At 37.6% G+C, this 24,043-nt stretch overlaps 1 protein-coding gene across 3 annotated transcripts in view; it reads left to right on the top strand.

Moving 5' to 3' along the window:
* gria1b (glutamate receptor, ionotropic, AMPA 1b) overlaps window positions 1–24,043 on the top strand; it is a gene marked incomplete at both ends in the record, with an annotated part of 35,438 nt that overhangs the window by 9,772 nt on the left and 1,623 nt on the right. The window contains 12 exons of one of the 3 annotated variants that reach the window (XM_079486265.1): window positions 4,296–4,480; window positions 5,005–5,058; window positions 6,581–6,739; window positions 7,032–7,199; window positions 7,383–7,487; window positions 8,569–8,679; window positions 10,086–10,292; window positions 11,503–11,969; window positions 18,593–18,791; window positions 19,178–19,425; window positions 21,970–22,084; window positions 23,665–23,799. In XM_079486265.1, the coding sequence (XP_079342391.1) occupies window positions 4,296–4,480; window positions 5,005–5,058; window positions 6,581–6,739; window positions 7,032–7,199; window positions 7,383–7,487; window positions 8,569–8,679; window positions 10,086–10,292; window positions 11,503–11,969; window positions 18,593–18,791; window positions 19,178–19,425; window positions 21,970–22,084; window positions 23,665–23,799 (2,153 nt within the window). Of the gene's footprint in view, window positions 1–4,295; window positions 4,481–5,004; window positions 5,059–6,580; window positions 6,740–7,031; window positions 7,200–7,382; window positions 7,488–8,568; window positions 8,680–10,085; window positions 10,293–11,502; window positions 11,970–18,592; window positions 18,792–19,177; window positions 19,426–21,343; window positions 21,459–21,969; window positions 22,085–23,664; window positions 23,800–24,043 lie in introns of those variants that run through there. The other 2 variants (XM_079486264.1, XM_079486266.1) reach the window with 2 other exon arrangements.

Below are 24,043 nucleotides of genomic sequence, written 5' to 3'. Positions count from 1 at the left end.
ATCTTCGACTATTTATAAGTACCAATAGGATCTAACTACTATTACTTATTCCAAAGAAAATACAGCGTACAGTGTAATTAGCATATGGCTTAGAAATGCTGCTATTTTCACTTTGTGTAAACAGAACCTACTGCTATTTAAACTTTGTGTAAATAGCATCTGTTGCTATGTTCTCTTAGTGTAAATAACATCTATTGCTATTTAAACTTAGTGCAAATAGCCTCTGCCATATTTAATTACCTGCTGGATGTTACTGAAAGGACCCAAAAAAATTGGGTGGCGATGCCCCTCGGCCCCCCAGACCGGGCTCTGAGGTGTCGTGTTGTGTTTTATTTCAAACCATGCCTCACTGATACCTGGTCTCACACTTCAGTGTTTACAGCAACATTTGTCAGGTGTGTTCAGATATCATCTCAAAGCTCCTACAGATGGGCCGGGCATCATCTGTTCAGCTGACAGCAGTTTAGTGGTCACAACCCAACAAATCTGTCCTTGCCAACTCACACAGATGTTTACTGACTCAAGCATAATGAGATGGACACATGTGCACGCTCCTCAAAGACCCAAATAAAACAATCAGGGCCTTTTAATACAGAGCCAGTTGTGATGATTGAGACAAAAATTGATTCACAGGTTGTGCCAAGCTGGTTCTGCTCTTCCAAGACAATCCTGAACTCATCTCTGTCCCGATTCCTCTCTTATCAACAGTGCTGCAGTAGCAGCAGGCAACGCTAACGGCGAAAAGAACAGAAAGCGGCGTCCGTCTCTCTTCCCGTCTTATCTGAGTTTTAGCACCGCTCAGTGGGAGATAAAGCCGGTTTGCTCTCCAGCACGAAACAGGTTCACTGCAGCTAAAACGGGCTGAGATGCAGGCGAAATGAGCAGGCAGAACATCAGCATGGCTAAGGATGTGGAGGCATTTGTAAATGCAATCAGACACAGTCTTTTTAATGAATGCCAGTGAATGGCTCTTCGTTCGTTCTTTCAATGACAAACTTAACTTCGGCATTGGTTACCTATTTAGCCTTTTTTTAGATTTTTGTGTGAAGAGGTGCGACAAAGTCACAAAAATGTTTCCTTTTGACAAAATTACTTTGAAATACAAGGAGATTTATTATTATGTAAATTATGCAAAATAATGGACTTTCAATGATTTTTTCCTATCTGACTTTTTACATTTGCTACAGTCCAGATTTTTGTCAGTTAATGATATGCATTGTTAACGTTTTATGCAAATAGAATGCGGCGGGCCAAGATGAGTATCTATATTTATAAGATCTTAGTCTGCTTATTTCTAGACGTAGTCGACAATTTTGAAAAAATTCATGCTGGAGCTCTAGTGTTAACAAAAGTGGAAGATTTTTTTGACAGAAGCGCAAAACTAATCATGCTTTTTCTTACACCAAGCTTGAGAGTAAGAGACTGGGTAATAATGTACGAGTTACAAGTGTTGACAGCTCCAATTATGAGCCAAATCCACGACCAAATGTGCAATCCAACATCCACAACAAATGTAAATTCATTTAAAAACACAAATCGGATTAATCATGTTTTCTTACATTCACTTCAGTTTCTGAATTATTGCCTGACCCATTTTAACGTGTCTGCCAGTTTGCATTGAAACATCTCACTTGTTTGGTTTAATTGTGACCGCGCAGTCAGGTATTATTAGGAGGTAGGTCTGATGAATAATATAACATCAGTATTGATCTAACATTTACTTTGAAGGCAGCCACGCTTTTTGCCTGTGGTTGGAGATTTTCCGTGTCTTTGCAGTTAAAATTTGGCTGCTTGCCGAATTCCTCCTTGTTGACCAGCAAGCTTATCATAATAAAGCCAACATTGATTTCTGCATTAAGTTGCAATGTCCATTTAAAAAATGCACAGGTTTGATCTTGTTTCTCTAGGTAAAGCCTGACAGGCAATTTACCTTATTCAGTCAGCGTGACCGAGATTGTCTTTTGAAGTTGGGAAGTGCACACAACACGGCGCAGTACTCTTGATCAGCATTTTACACACGACTCTGCTCAATGCCGAATATTAAGATTTTACATAATAGTTTTGCAAGTGGTTTTGTTTATTTTTTTATTTCACGTTATTAGAGCAGTAATTTATTTTTCCAAAGTTAAAATACTCTTTTTTAAAATCTTAATCTAGCTTTCATGCGGAGACAACTTTGCACAAAACATAAAACATTTGCATCAAAACTAAACAGTGTATAATCATTAATTTAGCAATTCTGAATTTGGAAATGGCACATTTCAGCTTTCCTGACAGAACTCAACAAGAAGACTGTAGACGGTTTAAGAGACAGCAGCAAACTTAACTTAAACTAGACCTCCACAAAGAATCAAAAACTGTTGAGTAGTTTTTATTTAATTTAATACAATTAATATAAATGAAATATTGACATAAATTAATATAAATGAAATATAATATAAATAGTTATATGACTAGCCACTAGCCAGACCGATAACCAAGGTGTGGGCGTACAATAAAACCGTCTTTATATAGCTGTATTAGTTCTGAGGGGATTCACATAACATTTGGATGGGGTGAGCTGTGAGCTAAATAGATTTTTATACAGTACATGAAGGGAAATGTGGCAGGTAACAGTCTAATAAATGGACAGTGCATTTTCTTTTAGTTTTATTTTGGGGAAATATCAATATGCTTGCGAAAGCTATACATGTAGGAAGGTACTGAAGAGATCATTTTTCAATTCAACTATTTATAATGGTGTGTTAAACAGGAAGTTATACAGTAACCTTGATCAATTGCTCGATGGAAAAGTGAAATGATCTGAAACTGTGTGTTTATTCATACATGCATTTCATCTCTGTGTGGCAAAGACATCCAATACAATTGGCTGTTAGGTTCTAATGAAATTCACAGCAGGCCGTCCGGAGCAGTAAATTTAACGCCGACTCTCAGCAGAGTTCTGTCTATTAATATCACATTGTGTCATTTTCTCTTCTAAAATGTAGCCGTTCAGTTGATATATTTGGTTGTGAGACTTTGAATCTAGCAGATTGTGAAAGGCAGCATAGTTACTCAAAACAACATTTTGTTTTGTTTGAAAGGATAATAAGCACCAGAGGGAATTTATTATCGGAAACTAGATGTGTGGTTCAGATGTAAGGGAGCTAGTGGTGATGGAAGAACGTTGTTGAGTGTAGAAATAAATACCATTCAGTCTCCTTTTACAAAGGTCCTTCAAGAATCTGCTAAATGTGTTGTATTAAAAGACTTGAAACATGTCCTATAAAAGCAGATGTTGATCATAGCTGAAGCAGAACAGCAGAGACCCCCTGCTGAATATACAGATTGAGCTTCTCTTCAGGAGTACATGTCTTTTTTTTGTCTTCCACACTTTACTTCAAGTCATAACACTAAAGATAACACAATGGGTGAGATGTGTGGACCTACAGTAAGATGTACAAAGCACAAGAGCATGAGTATAGTTTTACGTGGGCAGATTGCCATGTAGCGCTTGACAAATTGCTTGCACGGTTTGATGCACTTGGTAGACATTTTTCCAGCTCATAACTAATATTATACTGATATATATTTTTATCTGTGAATTTATATCTGTAAATATCGCCGTTGAACTCTAATGACGCACACACATAAGCATTAATCTAAAATTAATGTGTGCACCAAACAGCACAATGTCGTAATCTATCACTGTTTACTCACCCTCATGTTGTTTAAAGGTAGAAAGACATTTTAGAGAACAAAAGTTCAAGTAATTAAATCATTATTGTTTTTAAAATCACCTCTTGTGGTTTATTTTTGTCTGGTGACTGCAAACTGTTGATGTTTGGCAAGAGCCTTAAGAAATCTTAAAGGGGTAATCTCACCCTTTTGTAATTTCAAACCTGTATGACTTTCTTTCTTCCGCAGAACACAAACTAAGATATCTTGAAGAACATCGTTATGCACTGACTTTTAATTGTTTTGTGTCTATAGCATAGTAGTGAATGGGTACACCACTGTTCAGTTACTTACATTTCTGGGTGAACTATACCTTTAACAAGTATCTACCTTGTTTTACAAAATAAATCTGTATAAAGATTTGGAACGACGTGAGGGTGAGTAAATTATGACAGAAGTTTAATTTTTGTGTGAGATATTCCTTTAAGTGATATTCATAGTTGCATCACTTTCTTAAGGTAATGAAATTCAGACACAGATGCTTCGACATATTGTGCTGAAAGCAATGTGTATCCGTGCAAACAGCTGTCTGTTATGAATATTCACATTGTATAAGTTTTCATCTTCTTTTTTTGAAGGTCTGACAGTGCTACAGAAGATTTTGGACACGGCTGCGGAGAAGACCTGGCAAGTGACATCCATAAACTTTGACACTCTGACAGAAGCGGCGTTCTTGAAAGTCATCCAAGATCTGGACAATAAAAAGGAGTACAAGATCATTCTGGATTGTGAGCTGGAGAGACTCAGCTCCATCTTAAACTTGGTAAATTCTTGATCCATCTGAGACAAGATTGAAAAACGAATATATAATGTATATATTAATGTATACATTGCATGTTTCTATTATAAAACTGCTTAGTCAGTCTCCTCGCTGTTCAACTGACAAGATCTTGATAAAGTCCAAACTGAGTGATCATCATCAGACACAAGTTTAACCCTTTCAGTGTGCTTTCCAGGAGTCTGCAGGTGTTCCTGCAGTCATGATGTATATGTAGTCATTAAACCCTGTAATTGGACTTCCTATGGTGACAGATGCCAAATCGTTCATTCCTCCCGTCCATCACACGTTCCGATTGCCACTTCTGATCACAGATATTCTGAGCTCAGTGAGCTTGTGAGGGTGTGCAATTAACTCCTGAATGATATGACCCATTCATTGCTATTTAAAGAAGCGGGCTTAAAATTATGCTTTGATTAGTGTTGACTGAAAGAGGGCTGCCATAAGAGACAGCGAGACAAAGGCTTGAACCTTTATGCTCACCTTTCTGTTGCCTTTGTGTCCTCTAGATAGCAGCGCAAAAAAAGAACCTGAAGAACTACCACTACATACTAGCGAACCTGGTAAGTGAAGCAGCTAATGTCCTACAGCCCTCTGTGCGTCTGCACGAATGAAGCTTGCGCCTTGAGGCTACTTAGGCACGTATTGTTGGTTAATCTGCTGCACATTCACTGAAACACAAGGGAATGCTCAGAGAAAGTGATGGCAGTGATTTGAGCGATATCGTTTTTCTTTTTGAGTGGTGAGCATGCGTGCTTTTAAAGGCAACAATGCAGACAGACTGCAGATTATGCTGAAATGTGGGAATTTACATTGTACTCGATCTTAAAGGCATTAGATGTATTTTCATACCTGTAGGATGAGAGTGAGTGTTTGAGTGGATGGGTGGGTCTGGTTTAATGGGAAAACTGAATGGCTTTATATGATTTATTATTAAATATTGCAAGCCCAATATATAAACGATGAAAGCCAAAAAAACGTTTGCCAGCTCAAGCCTGTTTTCATGACTACCTTATATTTAAGCAGTCTACTGGAGTAAAATAATAATAATTGTTGCACAGAAATTATAATTGGCCATCTGTAAAAAAACACTAAACTGTGATTTCACAGGATGCATCGTACATTTATAATTGGGTTCTCTAATGAAAAGAAAATAAGATAGTCCAAACTGAAATTCTCTCTTGCGCATAATCTGATTCAGCAATAATGAAAAAGATGTCATCGCATATTTAATTATAATAAAACTGCGTGAATGCAGCATTTGTGTGATGGATTCCCCTGAGGTTCATCTCAGTGGGAGGTGGTCACCCGTCTAAACATACAAACACAGAGATACAATTAGCTGTTACCATACTGTTGCCCAGCATGCATTTCTGTACGGAAATCATTGTATTAGTAGGTCTTATATTAAAGTGTCAAAGAATGCGCATGACTTGTGGCCATGTCAGCAACTACTTTGACAATACACTCATACCTCTAACAATATTTCAAGATTTAGTCTAGGAGGATATAATGATGTCTGAGAAGTATTCTGACTACAATTTTGAGTTCATGTGGTGTTCTGTAACTGTGTTTGAAAAGGCGCTGTACTATTTTTCTGTTGAGTTCATCCTGTTCCTGCATGGTTAGATAGATAGACACACCTTGTTTTTTAATTTGCCAATCTAAATTATTCATTAATAATGTTGTTAAAATGATTTAATTTGATATTTCTATGTAATAAGAATATGGGTATTTGACAAAAAAATGTGTCCTGTGGTGTGACAGCAAAAATTTGATAAATCTACCAACAATGATAATTACTCTATTCTGTATTATAAATATAAATATTGCTGATATAAAATAATATATTATTAACAGTTTTCTTTATAAAAAGTGTTTATGTCACACCATATGACACATGTAAAGTATGGTATAATTTTCAACCACCCATATACATTGTCCATGTGCATGTATTGTTTATTTGTTTCAAATGCACTTTAAAGCTACACTTAAAGTTCTCTTGGTATTTTTGTTATGTTAGGTTCAGATGACGGTGCCGCGGCATATATCGATAAAAGGAGATTTTGATGTGTTTACTTTTAGGGATTTATGGATCTTAATCTCACAGAATTCAAGAAGGGAGGTGCCAATGTGACAGGCTTTCAGCTCATGAACTACACAGATCCTGCTGTCAGCCGAATGATACAGGAATGGCTAGAGTTTGACAGTAAAGACTTGAAAAGCCCCAAAAGGAGACTGAAGGTACAGCGAGGTCTTAGTAATTAAAGTATGATTTTTATGATTTAGCCCTGCTGAAAAGACCATGATTTAGACCTTTCCAGGGTTTATTCTGATGCTCTCTAGCAAAAGAGGACAATGCCGAGGTCATTTAATGCCCAGTAACCATACATACTTTAAAAACGTATAGCTTGATGTCTTCTACGCGTTGGTCTTTTCAGCAGGACAGACTACTGTTTTCATGTGTTAAAAGAATGTGCATTGTTGTTCTCTTGCCTTTTCATTTGAATCGTCACATCTTCATTGCACTTCTCAGTACACTGGAGCTCTCACGTATGATGGGGTGACTGTCATGGCCACTGCCTTCCAGAACCTGAGAAAGCAACGCATCGATATCTCTCGCAGGGGGAATGCAGGAGAATGTCTGGCGAACCCTCCTGCACCCTGGGGCCAGGGCATTGACATTCAGAGAGCCTTACAGCAGGTAGCCTGTGCTTTCACTGTATAAAAACCCACACCAGGCTTCGCACTGTAACAGTAAATGTTCAAGAAATATTTTATAAAGAAAAAATTGAATACGAATAAATGTAAGGCTTTTGTAGGAGAATGTAGTTTCAAATATGTCACTTCTTTAGAATCAATAATATAATTGTGATTTTGTGAATAGGTGAAGTTTGAAGGACTAACTGGCAATGTTCAGTTTAATGACAAAGGACATCGGACCAACTTCACTGTCAGCGTGATGGAATTCAGCCCAAATGGACCCAAGAAAGTAATCAAAATCTTTTTGTCAAATACTTGCTAGAAATTGCAACAATTAATATACTGTATATCAAAATACTAAACCTCTTGCTAAGGTGATGTCAATAGCTCAAAAGGAAATCCATCAACTATACTTGATAATAAAGAAACCATCTACTGCAGCTCATACGTATTTACCAACATATACTGTATACCAAATTATCTAAATTGAACAAAGATTTTTGTTCAGCTGTTACATCAGAACCGCCAGAGTGAAAATATGAGAAATATGACAGTCACTTTTCATTTTTGTTAAACTTTTGTGAGACAGATGCAGTTTTGAATATGTTACTGTGTGTAGAATATTTGTCAATATAATAAAAAACTAAATAACTAACGTAAACCATCATTGTAAATAATTTAAAGTCCCACTGCATTCAATTATTTTATCACTTAAATAATTTTTAAGCATTAAAATAGCATATGTAAAAGTTTTTTCCTGTGATAACAATTTCTTCATGCCTTAAATTATTTGAATTTAACTCTAGACACTTGCTACACTTTTAGAGGCGGGATTAGGCCTTAGTTAAATTAGGACATGTAAGTAGCTTTTAGAAACATGCCTTACAAAAAACATTACTTGTGTGCATTTTAATACAACACAATGGCAATCAAAAATACATCGGTGCAAGTTGTTTTAGTTTAGATGACTGTAACATGTATTTTAGTCTGGGTCATAAGCCCTGTAGCGTAAACCACCCCATACTTACTTATATAAATACTTTTCTGAAGTGACCTGTCTTTGGCAATTGATTTTGGACTGACCATAGCAAAACTGTCACTTTTCTCACTTTGAAATTGTGCTACACGCGTGTAGCTTGACATTCTCTTGACTTAAATGTGATTGGTAATGATTAACCTGAAACTGCACCTGAAATACACTGTGATGAAATGGAATGACGTGTTAGTCACAGGAAGCTTGAAGAGCCGTGCACGCGTTTCAAGTGATTACAGCTCCTCTTAAGCCATCAATATGAATATTTAACATTCTAAAAATAGTGAGTCTGACATTCCTCTCCACACTGCTGTGATGTTGCTCTTTCTGTCTGCAGGTGGGCTTCTGGAACGAACATGAGAAATATGTGAGCACAGCTACTTACACCAGCACGGTCAATGAGACGTTCGGACTGCAAAACAGGACTTATGTAGTCACCACCATTCTTGTGAGTTGATCAATACTTAGTATTGTTATGTGTCCATTTCAGAAACAATTATCATCAGTAAAAGGAATTGACATTTTGAAACGAAGGCAATGCTTTTTAATGCCACCCAGGGAACAAATCCAAAATGTCAAGATGTATATTGAACTTTATGAAAAGGCTGGAAAGTTTTAGAGATGCATTATATTAGTTTTATTGCTCAGCCCTGGCTGGTTGTGATTTTTATTTGTTTTTCTTTTGAAGCTCAACACAGATCTTTTGTATGACCATGATTCTATCTTCTCTCTTACTTTTTCTAATTTTTCCGTTCTGCTGTTCTTGCTAAGTGTGAATTACAAGTCATCAGTGTCGACAAGAAGAAATGCTGCGTGTTTTGTGCATGCTGTGTGTTTCTGTACACATCGGACTAATGATTGATAAAGGCGCTAATGATTCAGAGGTGTCTGACATAAAAGGTTTATCTTCCGCCTGGCTCCTCTTCCTGTAGTCCAATTTCATAACAATTTTATTTGGTTTTAATGATGCATATTCTATGTATATAATAAGTTGTCACCACAAATCAGTTATTCAGAAGATGAACAGTTCTGTGGTGAATCACTGTCCTCTCACAGGGCTGATAGGTAGTGCGAATGCTTTTGAACCCTGCTGGTTTCACTGCTCTGCTCATTACGGGCACAGTTTGCGGTCTCACTTGAAGTTTTGAGTGGTTATTAATCTTATTTCACCCGAACTCCAAAAATCCCACAATCCCTTAAGGAGTCTTCTTTGACTGGGATGGTAAGACAGGTGTGATATTGATTTGTCATTAAAGCAGAGAACAGCGCTAATAAAACAACCATGTTCTTCACAGTGCACTCTTAAAAAAAGGTGCTTCAAAAGTTTTTCGATGTCATAGAAAAACCTTTTGGTTCCATAAAGAACTTTGAACATCTAAAGAACAGGTTCTTTGTGGCGAAAAAAGGTTCTTCAGATTATAAAAAAGTAAGAAAGAGAGCGTTCTTCAAAGAAGCTTTGGCTGAATGGTTCTTTATGGAACCAAAAATGGTTCTTCTATGGAATCGCTGTTAAGAACCTTTTAAGCACCTTTATATTTAAGTGTGAATGAAGAGTGAATTATTTTTCATGCGAGCACACACCATATAGGCCTTTCACCATAGATATTTCATACATGCACATATATTTATTTCATGTTTTTGATGGGGTTCTCTGCATTCTCTGCGATTGATCAGAAGCGTGGTGCTTTCATAATTTATGAGCTGAAAAAATGCTGGAAGACATTTGATGTAGCTGATGCAAGGTTTTTATCCAAGCCCCTTCATAACAACCACCCTGAATCATGCATTTCCCACACAAACTTCTCAACCAAAATAAGAGCCCTCATTAAATTACATTACGTTCCTCAACTGTAGGAATCTCCATATGTGATGCTTAAGAAGAACCACGAGCAGCTTCATGGGAATGACAAGTATGAAGGTTACTGCGTGGAGCTGGCTGCAGAGATCGCCAAACATGTGGGCTATTCCTACCGGCTAGAGCTTGTGGGGGATGGAAAGTATGGGGCAAAAGACAGCGAGACGAAGATGTGGAATGGAATGGTTGGAGAACTAGTGTATGGTGTAAGTAAAAACTGCAATACCGCATGAAATTTGATGTTACGTTTTATGTGGGGTGTATTCAGTTCACATGCGCCATAGCGTACATTCACAGTTACTTTACCTCAAGGCGGAATTTTCCCAATTCCAAACACTGACACAAACCCCTTTTGAAAATAAGTGCTGAAAAAGTGTGCCACAGGATTTAGGACAGGACAGTGTGTCTAAATCTCAACGCCTCAGGTTGGACAAAAGTTAACGCCTATCACAGATTCTCCCCTCTGCCAGGGCATGTCAGAACAGTGAGGACCCGTCAGTGACAAAACAGGGAACCGTATTTTTCAGCTAACAAACAAACACATTGACATGTTCAAGAGGAAAACTGAGGTGAATCTAAGGCAAGCTGTGTGCAAGCACTCCATTTCCTATTCAGAGCACTCTTATCCTGAGGCTACAGCATTAGTGGCTTTAGAGCTAAGCATTGTCAGTAGTCTGTCTTCATTGGGCTAAAAATGAATATCTCAACTCTGTTCTCAAACCTCGTTCTTTTTTCCGCTCCTTCAATAAAACGTGGTATTATTATGAAGGATGGAGAGCGTTGCTGTAGGAGAGGTTCTTTTGAGGATACAGTTGAACTGAACCTATAGTAATTCATAATTCTTGAAGTTATCTATATGTTCAGCTGCTTCTAAAATATAAATTTTTTGTATTTGATTTGTCATTTTAATCTTGTATGTAAGCAATAAGGTACACTAGCCTTGAATACCTTTTCGAATACTATTAATTTGGAGAACCAAGGTTTTGGAAGGACAGCAAAGAAAATCGATGAAAATCGCTTAAAATCTGAATCAAGGACTGGAACTAACCCTCTTAAGTTATTTGCCTGTGTTATTATTTATACCTGTATACATTTCTTTGTACTGTTGATCACAAATGGAAGAATGTTTTGGGCAGATTTCAGTTCTGGGATATCATCCACTACCATAGTAGAACAAAATATTGTATATTTTTTGTTCTTTTACACAAAAGGATATATTTGGAAGAATGTATGAAAGCAAACAGTTCTGGGGCACCAATGATGTCTTAAAGTTGTTAACATTGTTCAAAATATCTTTCTCTATGTTAATCAGCACAAAGTAATTTATACACGTATGAAATTACATAAGGGAGAGTACATGATTGTCATTTTTTGGTGAACTATCCCTTTAATGATGTTATCATGTTGTCTTTATAGAAAGCAGATGTGGCTGTTGCTCCCCTCACCATCACTTTGGTCAGAGAGGAGGTCATCGACTTCTCCAAACCTTTCATGAGCTTAGGCATATCCATCATGATCAAAAAGCCCACCAAGTCCAAACCAGGTGTCTTCTCCTTCCTGGACCCACTGGCTTATGAGATCTGGATGTGCATTGTGTTCGCCTACATTGGTGTGAGTGTGGTGCTGTTCCTGGTGAGCCGCTTCAGTCCATATGAGTGGCACGCGGACGATGAAGAGGACGCAACGGAACAGCAAAACCAGAATCAAAACCAACCACCATCGTCGGAACCCAATCAGTCACCGAATCAACACGGTCAGAATCAGAATCAGCGAGATGAGAAGCAGGAAAAACAGCCAGAGCACAGTAATGAGTTTGGCATCTTCAACAGCCTGTGGTTTTCCCTGGGAGCCTTCATGCAGCAGGGATGCGATATCTCACCGAGGTAGGCGGCAATGACAAATGAGCCATTTTGATCGCTATTTTCATTATTAGTGATTTGATGCCTTTTGTGATTTACTCCACGCTTTCAAATACAGCATTTGTAAAACAGAATACGAGTTAAACTTAATTTTAATTTTGCATTACAATACAACTTACGTGCAGGTTAGAGGATCAGGCATACAGTGTGCGTAAAGAATATTGTTTATTTCTTTAAGATGAGCACGAAATGTTTGTCGTAATAGCTTGAAGATGACTAACACTGGCAGCTCTGACTCTGTAGGTGGACACATGCTGTGGCATGAGCAATTTAAAGAAAAACAGAACCAAAATATTATATAAAAAGGTAATTGTCACAGGCCCTAGTCAACTGAATGTACTGTACAGCAAAAAACAAGCAAAATCATTTTCCTATTTTCTCACAAACGTCTCTCGATGTCTTGAATTTGCATACATGTCAAATCTGTCCCTGTTTGTACACTCCGTAAAAATCCGTAAAATAGGGCACAATATAGTGTATTAATATGAAGAAATGTTCCATATTTATTTTTACAGTTGTTTTACCTGTATTTTAGATCTGCATTTAATTGCATTTAAGCATTAACGGAAATGATACTGGTTATTTTACCATTTTTTAATGGGATTTTTTTACAGTGTATCACATTGCTGTAAGAGTACTGTGGCTCAACATTCCCTGACCTTTTTACTGCAAGCACCTTATTTCAGGCTTCTTTGACCAAACTGACACTTGTTCACACATTTTTCATTAGCATTAGTCATGCGGGAAGTGTAAGCACAGGTTAGGCACTGACACCACTGATAGGGTCTTCTGGCCTCATTATGTGCAAATAGACCCTGAGCCTCTGGGTGTACTGGCTCTTCCGCTAGTGTTTGACATTTTGGTTGGACATGTATATCCCTGACTTGAGGGAAAGTAGCAACATGCTCAAATTAGATTACTCTGCCAGGGAGCTTTCCGTGACAGATGTGATTGTCTCCACCAGAGCACTCAGCTCGACATGCGTTTCTAGCCGAGATCTTCTGTGGAAAACTTAAATCATGTCTCTCTTTGAGCTAAAGTTCTGGATGAGCATCATTACGTGTATCACTTATTGGTATTTTGTGTGTATTTTTCGCTTCATATAACCGGAGAGTCTGTCAGGAAATGCATTTTGTTCCATACAAAATTCCTCATTTGTAAGTTGCTTTGGATAAAAGCGTCTGCTTAATGACTAAATGTAAATGTAAATGAATCATAATTCCTAATTATAATTTGTGTACTGTACCTCAAATACATGACATCATATAGTATTTGGTGTTTAAAGTAGCAGTGCCTACCTGGTAAAACTGAGCAGAAGGCTTTTTCTATTTTTGTGCAATAATTGCTTTTAATGACCTCTCGGGTTCAATTAAACCACAAACGATGATATAAAATGGAGGAAACTAAACTTAGTTTAATTATTTTAGCTTATTCTGAGTAATAATAATGATTTATGGAAGAAATTTTAATCACAAAATATGGAAACAGAAGGACAGCAGCTAACAGGACATAAAACATACACTGACCACAGTTTTATTAATAAAATGAATAATTCATCAAGTATAATTAGGCATTAAGTAAGTATTAATATTTTTTTGATTATCTCATTTTGTTTAAAAATCCATTCTCCCGAGCTTTGTGTTTTTCAAACCTTCTAACATTCTTCACAAATCTGAGCTTCAGTTTTGCACCAAGCACCACAACACAACATCCATACAAAATTGTTGATACATAAAATGTTTATTTACATTTGTAGATGTCACTTTTTCCACAGAAACTTTATCACTTTATCATCAGACATCACTTTTGGCCACTACTGTCCCATGGGGACCAGTAATGCGGGACTTCTCAGGAGAGATTGTTGGTGGGCAGTTCTTGGATTGAATATTTTATTTGTAATACTCTGTCCAGTCATAAGGGTTTCTGTTGCCGTGTGTTTTTAACTGTGCACTTATTTGTCAAACATCTCATAGACCACTATTACCAAAAAGGTTATTTGGCATGAGTGCTATTATAATGAGGACTATGTGGGCCAGAGAAATGACACTGGGCTGCCTACAGTATTTATCTCTGACAGGAAACTTGTTTGTTCTCGACAAATGTCAACGCTGCCACTCATAGCTCACATTGATATTCAGCATATCTCATCTGCTCCGTACGAAACTCTCTCTCCCTGTTACTTCAGCTGGCCTCCCCGATTCTCTGATTGGTTTCTGATGAGGTGCTTATGAATGGATTTCATAGATTCATTGTTTCTTACGATGGTGCCAGAAACAAAGACTCTTTAATGTCATTCAAGACAGATTGAGAGGCTACAGTACTGCAAGCACACAGGCAATCAAAGCAATTATCTGGGTTTGAGTGTTGCAGTAATCTAAAGTCATGTGGAGATGGCACAGATGGCTCAAGCTAGTCACAGAACGTGAGAAGAGAATAACTGAAGCACAGCAGTCTGACGTGGCTCCGATGGTATATCAATTATAAACTCAACCTACGGCTGCCCTTGTTTTACTTACTGGATCATCCAGCAGTGAAAGAGGCGCATTGTTTACTATCAATTTCACGTACTCTAGCACCACACCATCTCCTGGCACTTTGGAGCGCTGCATATGTGCATTTCAGGGCACATGGGGATATTTAATTTTATAAAGGATTTTCACGATTATGCAATTTTGTCATACAAATAATTATAAATAAGAAATTAATTGTTACTTTTTATATATTAATGCCATGTAGATTGACACCCCAAATAGCGTAAACACTGTGACTAAGTCACTCTCAAAACATTTAAAAAGGCATGGGTTTGGTGTGGGACTACCTGTTTTTGACCAACAAAAAGCAAATTTAGACTTAACTGGTCTCTCGAGTCTCTTTGAGTAAATAAAACATGTGGACAAAACCAAGTGTTTAGCAACCATTTTGAAATTATTTCAGCAATGATGGAGAAAATAACACTGCACCTTTAGGACTATATGATATGATACAGAGATGTCAAAGTTTTCAATTTGCTTGTTTAGCCTGACATCACACAATACCATATATGGAAGGTCATAACCTTTTCTGGGTCCAAACTCTCTATCAGATGCTACGGGCAAACTACAGAAAAAAGATGATACACTGTGATGGGTTATTTTAAAACTATACAAAATCTAAACTTTAGGATTTTCAAATCCCAGATGTCCAGACAGCTCATTTTACAACTTATTAAAAATACATTTTCTGAGATTCTGTGAGACTATGGGTACACCCGGTGTACCGTACACCGCAAGTTTATAATAGTTTTGCATAAATGTGTGATATGAATAAAAAGTGTTTTTAAACGGCTGTTTAAATAGTTGCCTCACTTGAAACGAGTGGAGGCCCAGAAACAGTATTCATTACGTGAGGGAACGGCTGAGGCCGGTGAGGCATGTGTGTCAGCTGAGCATTGCACCGTTCTCGCATCTCTCACGGAGCAGCTCCGGGAGCATAAAAGGACGAGTGACAGGAGGGTAAGGCGAGAGAGGACCAGACCTGGACTTTATGGTGTGATTTAGTGTGTTTTTATGACCGGCAGTCGCCCGAGAGGGAGCTGCCAGCATTTTAAGTTTGTTTTATTGTTTGTTTATTATATTAAATGTCGTGTTACGTTCACCGGTTCCCGCCTCCTCCCTTCCTTTTATTGAACCTTGTTACAATTACATCACAAATTAACAAGTTGATAGCAAAACCCAGTGCCCCGAGAGCAATCTCTGCTTAATCTCATGGTATCAAGAGGTCAGCAGAAAAGACGACATGGATGTGACTTCTGGAAAAGAATTTGGAAAAGGCCAGTGAAATTATAAAATGAGTTAAGTGGCCCGGAGGCCAGTGATCTGTCTGTTCACACCTGCTGAAGAATAATCAGAGAGAGCTTTAGGATCTCTGTGTGTGTGCACGAGCATGTGCGTGCATTTGTGTGTGAATGGGGGTCAGACCATCAGACTTACAGCGGCTATGACAGTTCAACCCTGGCGCCATGGTGCCCCCCTCCACCCCTGGGCTTTAAAATGTCACTTTAGCTTTAAACAGATTCCCTTGTCCCTGTATAAAATATTTGTCCGTTTACAAACACTTTCATACACAATGACACTAGCAGGTCACACGCATCGCATTTGGGTCACAATGACATCAGTGTTATCTCACAATACAAACACACATGCAAAGAAGCCTCCAGGGGGCTCACGATCGCTTTCCCCCAGTGGAGGTGACCCTGCCATCTACAGTGCACAGAAATGTTCTGTATCGTTTAATGGAACTGTGACAACAGAGTGGGAAAAGATGACTAGCATGTCACAACGTTCCCAACAGCTCCCATTGGAAGGGCTTTAATAGAACAGACGTTTTGCAGCACTACAATATGAAATACCAAGAAGACTTTTATTTTAGTCGCAAAGAGTTGTCTCCATGGAGATGTGATCAAGTATGTTTGAAAGGTCCTTGTGCATTGTGAGAAACTTACTTTTGCTTGAAAGTTTAGGAGTGACCCATATTCTGCGGATTTGTTTGATAATTCATCTTGGTTTATTCATAGGGTAATAAATCTGCTGGGCAGCCTTCAAAATGTGCGAGTTATGTGTCTTCAGATGCTTACATGTATTGTGTAAGAGTTTCCAGGTCTTTCTTGACCTCTCAAAGAGAAAATATCCTTTAGCTATAGCTTAGCGTTTTTTATTTAATGTCATAAAGGACAGAAACTGTCTGCCGTTCTTCTGAAAAACTTGATCAATCACAGCACTCTGTCATATTGACTTATATTATTGGGTATAATAGTAACTATATCCAATGTGTGATTTTTTTTGGAGGATCTTTTGACAGAAATGCAATTTAATATATGTAAATATGTCTTTAGAGGTGTCTAAAGACCTTACATAATGAAGCGTTGTGTTTTTATTACCTTAGAATCAGCAATTTTTATCTACATAGATACACCGCTGGTCCCCTTACATGGTACTCACCATGTTGTTTCTAGAGTAGCTGTAATTGGACATACTGCTCTACAGAGTGCATTTCGTAAATATGTTATCTCTTTCGCCAAAAAAGCGAAAAGGTGATGACATCTTACTCCTTGTCACCCACCGTAGCTCTTCAAAAAGGGAGGGGGTCCTGAGCCGTTGGTTGCATTCACAACCTCACCACTAGATGCCACTAAATTTCATACACTGGAGTTTTACGGCACCTCAGAGATACAAATATAATTTTTCTATGGATAAATCTGTGTGCAGCGATTAAATACTGCCTGAAGTTTATAAAGGTGTACTCAGATCTTAAACTCCTGCTGTCGACTGTATATCTCGCTCCTAACAGCTGAGTCAGAAGAAAGACAGAAGGGAGGGAGACAGGAAGACTGAGACAGTTAAAGAGAGATACGCTGTAACAGAAGGAGAGAGAGACATTTTTAGCAACAGGATTTGAAATAAACAGATCCTGCTGCTGTAAACACCAAAGGTAGAAAGCGTTTCCTCTTCGTTTGGCTGGTGTTGTTGTTTCTGATGGGATGTTGCATCGCCCCCAAACCGTATTTTTTCTATTCCAGTAATGCTTTCATTGTCAGGGTGATGAATAGTCAGTTTCTATCCTCATCTGAATGCCATGGCTCTTGCATTTGAAAATAGGTTGATCATGGTGATTATGATCTGCCTGTCAAAAACTAATGCTTTGATTAATGGAATGGAAACCAGGCAGTGGGATGGCTATGGGTTGCTTTTTGTTAGTTTGTTTTTTAAACAAGCATGTGATCTTGTTGCATTTTTTTCCATAATACTTTAAAATATTAAAGAATTTTCCATATGAAATGGAAAATCTGAAAATCTGTTATAGGTTCAAATCAACCACTCTGGATGTTTCAACTCTTCCATGAGACATTTTGCTTACCTTTTACAATTCGGATGGTTTATTGGCCCCTTTCATTTGACTGATAATATCATTGGAAGCTATGAGGAGAATATATTTCCCTTGAAAGTGAGGGAGGCTGTAGCGACGCAGCATTTATTGGAAAGTAGAGCATGCAGAAACTTTACTGCAAACTTGGCAGAATGGGATCTTTCATTAAATTTGAGAGCTTCATTGAACTCAGAGGGATCAGTGAATGAATAAATAAGTTTTCAACGTTAGAGGACACCAAGACATGCAAAGAGATATGCATAACGTGAAAGATCAAACCTGCTCAGATCTCATTGAAAAAGAGCTAACAATTGGGGTCATAGAGCAAAGTTTTGTAAAAGTGTAGGTAAAGGTTTTCTGTTTTAATTTTAAAATCGTTTTTGGCGTACAGGTTTTTAGGAAGGCATGCCTGCCTGAATTTTATGAGCAAGCTGTGCACACCATTAAAATGACTTTCGATGATGATGTTATTGCACTATTTATTATCCGTTCATGTTCTATATCGCTTTTCCTCATCCAAATCACACATAACTAAATGAAACTATTTTGAAAATTCACTGTCAAATTAGGTAAACGCATTACCACTAGATGTAACTTCCAGCAGTGCCAGAAGCGTAGAATTTATTGCAGTTTGCTGCAGTTTTTCAGCATGTAAACCACCTGCTTTATTGCTGTACTTCTTTCAGGTCTCTCTCTGGTCGCATAGTTGGAGGTGTCTGGTGGTTCTTCACTCTGATTATCATCTCCTCCTACACAGCCAACCTGGCTGCCTTCCTCACAGTGGAGAGGATGGTGTCACCCATCGAGAGCGCAGAGGACCTGGCGAAGCAAACAGAGATTGCCTATGGGACTTTGGATGGAGGATCCACCAAAGAGTTCTTCAGGGTAAGTAAAAATCTGAGAAAGAATTAGCAAAGATCAAAAATGGAGAATTGTCCTGAACATCCTTAAGTCGTGGCTTTCGTCTTTCTCTGCGATTTGATTGGATGTGTAACAGGCGTTGTATTTTTAAATGGAACTGGCAGCAGACTGACAGATGAAGGGGAGGAGTTAACGGATGCTCCGCCCAAGCCCTCTAACATATGTCATTTAAGATGCATTGTCACTACAGGATGGAAGTGTATTTTCAGATTTTAACTGAAGTTTTTGAGGGCACGCAAATTTTTTAAAACTATTTACAATAAACGCTGCAATATTTCATGAAAAAATAGGCATTGTAATTTTTTATATCACTGGGACTTTAACAATAATACATTTCATTATATCCGCAGAGATCAAAGATTGCAGTGTTTGAGAAGATGTGGTCCTACATGAAGTCAGCTGAGCCATCTGTATTTGTGAAGACAACAGATGAAGGGGTCGTACGGGTGAGAAAGTCTAAAGGGAAGTATGCATATCTTCTGGAGTCCACTATGAACGAGTACATTGAGCAACGCAAACCGTGTGACACAATGAAAGTGGGAGGTAACCTGGACTCTAAGGGTTATGGAGTAGCCACACCTAAAGGATCCGCCCTGAGGTAAACCTGAGCCTCCTGATGCTCCAAACAAACAAATGCACTTTTCTGACAATTATTACAATTCTTTTTAAAAAGTGGGAGAGGTTACATTGGAGAAAAGTGAGGGATTTAAAACTCCAGAGTAATTTTGAAATTACATTTTATATTTTAAATATATATTTTTAATATAAAGTGAGTAATTGAATTTAACATATTAAAATCTGGACTTGTTTAACTTTTATCTTTGCCTCATAGGTCAGTACGAATTTATAAAGATAAATCTTCTCTGTAATCTCTCTTTTTCATGTGTTTATTGAAACTATCTGTGTATATGTTCTGCACATCAACCCTCATTAAAGCTGTTTTAATCTGTTTTGATCTTAAAGGGATAGTTCACCCAAAACAGAGATTTCTATAATCATTTACACATGCTCATGTTGTTCCAAACCCATTAACCTTCTCTCTTGCATGGAACACAAAACTTTTTTATGAAAGTAAATAAAGACAGGGTCTATAAAGTTCAGAAATAACAATAAAAACATGACTTATTTGTAGTCTTTTGAAAGTCATATGATAGCTTAAATTACTCTTTTGACATAATAATTAATACTTTTAAACAGTATACACATCAATTACTTTAATGGCATGTTTGTCATTTTAAACTTGACAGACCCGGCCCGGTTCCCTTTCATTTTATATTATTATATATGAAAGAGCAGATATTTGGTTCCGCAAAAAGAAAATGAGTTCGAAACTAATGGCTGAACTAATTTCTTTAATGTCTGAATACCATGATTTTCATGTTACATTTTTCTGTGCATCTCACCCTATTAACATAATAATTCACACCACTTAGAACTTCTCAAAGAACACATAGTTGTGAATAATTCTGACAGCAAGCATTGTATGATATTAAAACATTGGAGACGGATGAGAATTGATGGATCAATTTGATATGCACCTAACCTCCTGAAACACTGTTCTCGATAAATGGACTTGGCCGTGTTTCCATGCATACCCAAAGATTCAATCCTGCAGGCGCACCTGTTTCTGTACACATAAAAGGTTATCTTTTTTAATTTAACAATGAGCCAGACGCTTATAAAGAATATTCTGGCTATAGCAAAGTATGAAGTTTTGAGGCACTTGTTAAGTACAAACAATAACAACCACTGTTCTCTATCAGCAAACAGAGAAGTATCTGAATAGAAGAACGTCAGAGTTCCTGAAATAGATCAAATGTCATTTTTACCATCTTTTCCCCAAAATCATGTATCACCCATCATTGTGTTCTGTCTGAGATGTTTTTCCTTTATTCTTTGTGACATCGTTGTTGTCTTGTGTACCCTGTAGATTTCAGATTAATGTTCATGGATGAAGTTTGGCTTTGTTGTAGTCATCCATAAGCACACAGGCCTCTTTCATCCCTCTTCTCAGGGGTACAGAAAGAAGCCTGAGGTTTTACAGAGGAAGACACGGGCACACAGATGAGGACGGGGCTTATTACAAATGCTCTGGGTTTGACACCAGCCCTGGAATTCCCCCAAAAATGGAATGCAATAGATTATATGGAGCTAATCTAGAGCAATATTAATTTAATCTGGGAATCCTCTTACACAGGCCAAAGGCCAGTCAGTGCCAAATAGTTACATTTACAGCATCACTTATTCTGCCTCTTTCCTCATCCACCATCCGTGTCTTTCCTGGTCAAATCTCTCATCATTTGCTCAAAGTGCATCTTCTTTACACTTTAACGTGACACAAGACAACTAATATCACCTCAACAAGCCCAGCATAGCCAGGCACGCAGTCAGATCAGTTTTATGTTTTTTATTTACTTTCTCTACAACTGAACCAACTCACTTTTATTTGATACAGCCTCTGCCTCGCCGTATGATATCACCAATGCTGACACCGATTATTTTATTATCATTTCAAGAAACCCTGTAAACCTGGCAGTGTTAAAACTGAACGAGCAGGGGCTCTTGGACAAATTGAAAAACAAATGGTGGTACGACAAGGGAGAGTGTGGCAGCGGAGGAGGGGATTCCAAGGTCAGGCCCAAAATGAGCTCTCCAGCGGGTAACCACTACCCTGGGGGGGGGTAACCGGCAACTACTGCTAACAAACAACTCGGCTGCACCTCTCCGCTTTAAAAAGCCTTGTACCTCCTGCTCTTAGACGTGAGGTTTATTTCCCTGCTTTTAATGCGATTGAAGATCTAAATTAATGACGTTGAGTACAATTGAATCCAAATTGTATGCAAATCCGAGTGTTTCCGACTATTGCCGGTTACCCAAAGTGATATAGTAATACACATCTTGCAGTAGGGAGAAAGGCAACAAAGCTAGATGGAGTATTAATGCATATCACTTTTGTCACTATTCAAACTCTGTGACTGTGCTGTTCTTTGTTTTTTGTTTTTCTTTGTATTTGTTTTCAATTTATCTGTATACATACAATATAAAACACATCAAAACATAATTATGGGTGTTTGTCTGCTTAAATGCTCAATAACATAAGATAACATGGGTAATGTTATTTATGTTATTTTCCTGGTTTAAGAATCCCCGTAAACCTAGCGGTGTTGAAACTCAATGAGCAAGCCATCTTAGACAAACTGAAAAACAAATGGTGGTACGATAAGGGGGAATGTGGAAGCAAGGACTCTGCAAGAAAGGTCAGTTCACTCATTGGTCCTTCCCCTCTCTTAGAGATCCAGCTTTAGCGCTTTACAGAAGGCCCTGTCCTCTTCTCTCTGAAACGCACAAGCGAAGCCAACGCTCTGTCTCCAATCTGCCATTTTCCCAGAAACACACTGCACACTGTCATCATGTTGCTGTCTGGCCTCTATTACTTCCCACATTATAAAATAGACGTGATGCTTGTGATATATTTATAGAAATGGGCACTGTGGGTTTTTTATTCAAACTATAGTGCCTCACTATTGGTGTGTTGCATGGTGCCTTTCTAAATTATATTTTTCGCTCTCTTAACTGCAATATTTTAATGGCTCAGAAGTAAAATATTTTAAGTCTTTAATCTCATTGTATGAGCCATGATTGAACCAATTGTAGAATCAATAAATATTATTATTATTATTAGTAGGATTATTTGGATATATATCGATAAATATTGTATTATTATTATTAACTTTATCATGAATAATATTAGCCATTGATATTTAATTTGTATAATCTGTATTATTATTAATAATGGTAGTAGTAATAATAATCATAATAATAATGATGATTTCATTATTAATATATTAACTATTCATATTTATTACATATAATGTGTTTTATTATATATATTATTTATTACTGTTATATGCATTATTTATTAAAGTTGATTCTTAATGTTACTTTTTAACATTAGCATTGTTATTAATAATTATTAAGTTTTTTAAATAAGCTAATTTTGATCAGAGGTAACATTAAAAGAAATGAAAACCTCATGTATCGATAAGTTTCTAGAAATAAATTCCCCTTTATCTCTTAACATTTTATCTTCATAGTGTCTGGTTACCCCATAACAACACCAACACACAGTAAAACTTAATGACATCCATCCCTCTAAACAGGAGTAAATGACAGTCTGGAGAGAAAAGCGTTGCCATGAAATGCTACCTCTAACTGGATTGCTTTTCCCCTTAAGAGTCCTTTAGTGCTGTCTTGTCTCTGTCCAAAGACAACGTGCATGTGAATGGATGAAGCCTCAGTATGGTCAGCATACAGATGCATGTCACTACTCCCACAACCCCTGGAGTGATATCTCCTCCACCAGAGGCAGTGAGAGACCAAAGGGTCTCTGTTATAACCGTTGGACGAGAAATCTTAAGACGTGTTAAATAAAGACATTTTATAAACAAAACAATTTTATTTATTTATGTTTAATTCTGTTAAACAAACCACAGGGACAGATTTGACTAAATAAGTAAAATTTATCCCAAGCTTGCAACTTAAGCATGAACTTGCATGACTTAGGCCGTTTTAATCGTACATTCATTAAATGTCTCTTTTATTGCTGACTACTTTTTAATTACGTAATAAATATTATAGTTTAAACGACTGCTTTTCGTGAATCAACACACTGTTGAAGAAAGTGTAGTCTGTTTGTTATGACTAACAACAGTGAATGTTATGTTGTATTCAGTTAATATTGTGATAGCTTTAGAAAGAGATATTTTGTGTTTGCTTAAATTTGTATTTGTGTGAAAGATCACAGTGCAAGTATTTGACTCTCATCTTTGCTCTGCAGGATAAAACCAGCGCTCTGAGCCTCAGTAATGTGGCTGGAGTTTTCTACATTCTGATTGGTGGGCTGGGGCTGGCCATGCTGGTGGCCCTAGTTGAGTTCTGTTACAAATCCCGAATTGAGTCTCAAAGGATGAAGGTGTGTAAAAGCCACACGGCAATAAACACATACAGCCCGGAGCATCGCAAAATAAATAGCTCTGTCCAAATTTCATAAGGGGTTTTGAATTTGGCACTTTTAATGATTTAAAGCCGCTGTCTTATTCTGACCTCACTTCCTCTGGGATCCGGCAGGAGCATGTGCTGGCAGTAAAGTGATAATTGTGGGTGGGTGTAAACATCATACCGCCCACAGTACCTCTCTTTAATCCAAGAAAGCATTG

The sequence above is a fragment of the Barbatula barbatula genome, assembly GCF_947034865.1.
Source record: "Barbatula barbatula genome assembly, chromosome: 22".
NCBI lineage: Eukaryota > Metazoa > Chordata > Actinopteri > Cypriniformes > Nemacheilidae > Barbatula > Barbatula barbatula.
The sequence above is the reverse complement of the archived record's forward strand: the minus strand, read 5'-3'. Positions and strand labels throughout refer to the sequence as shown.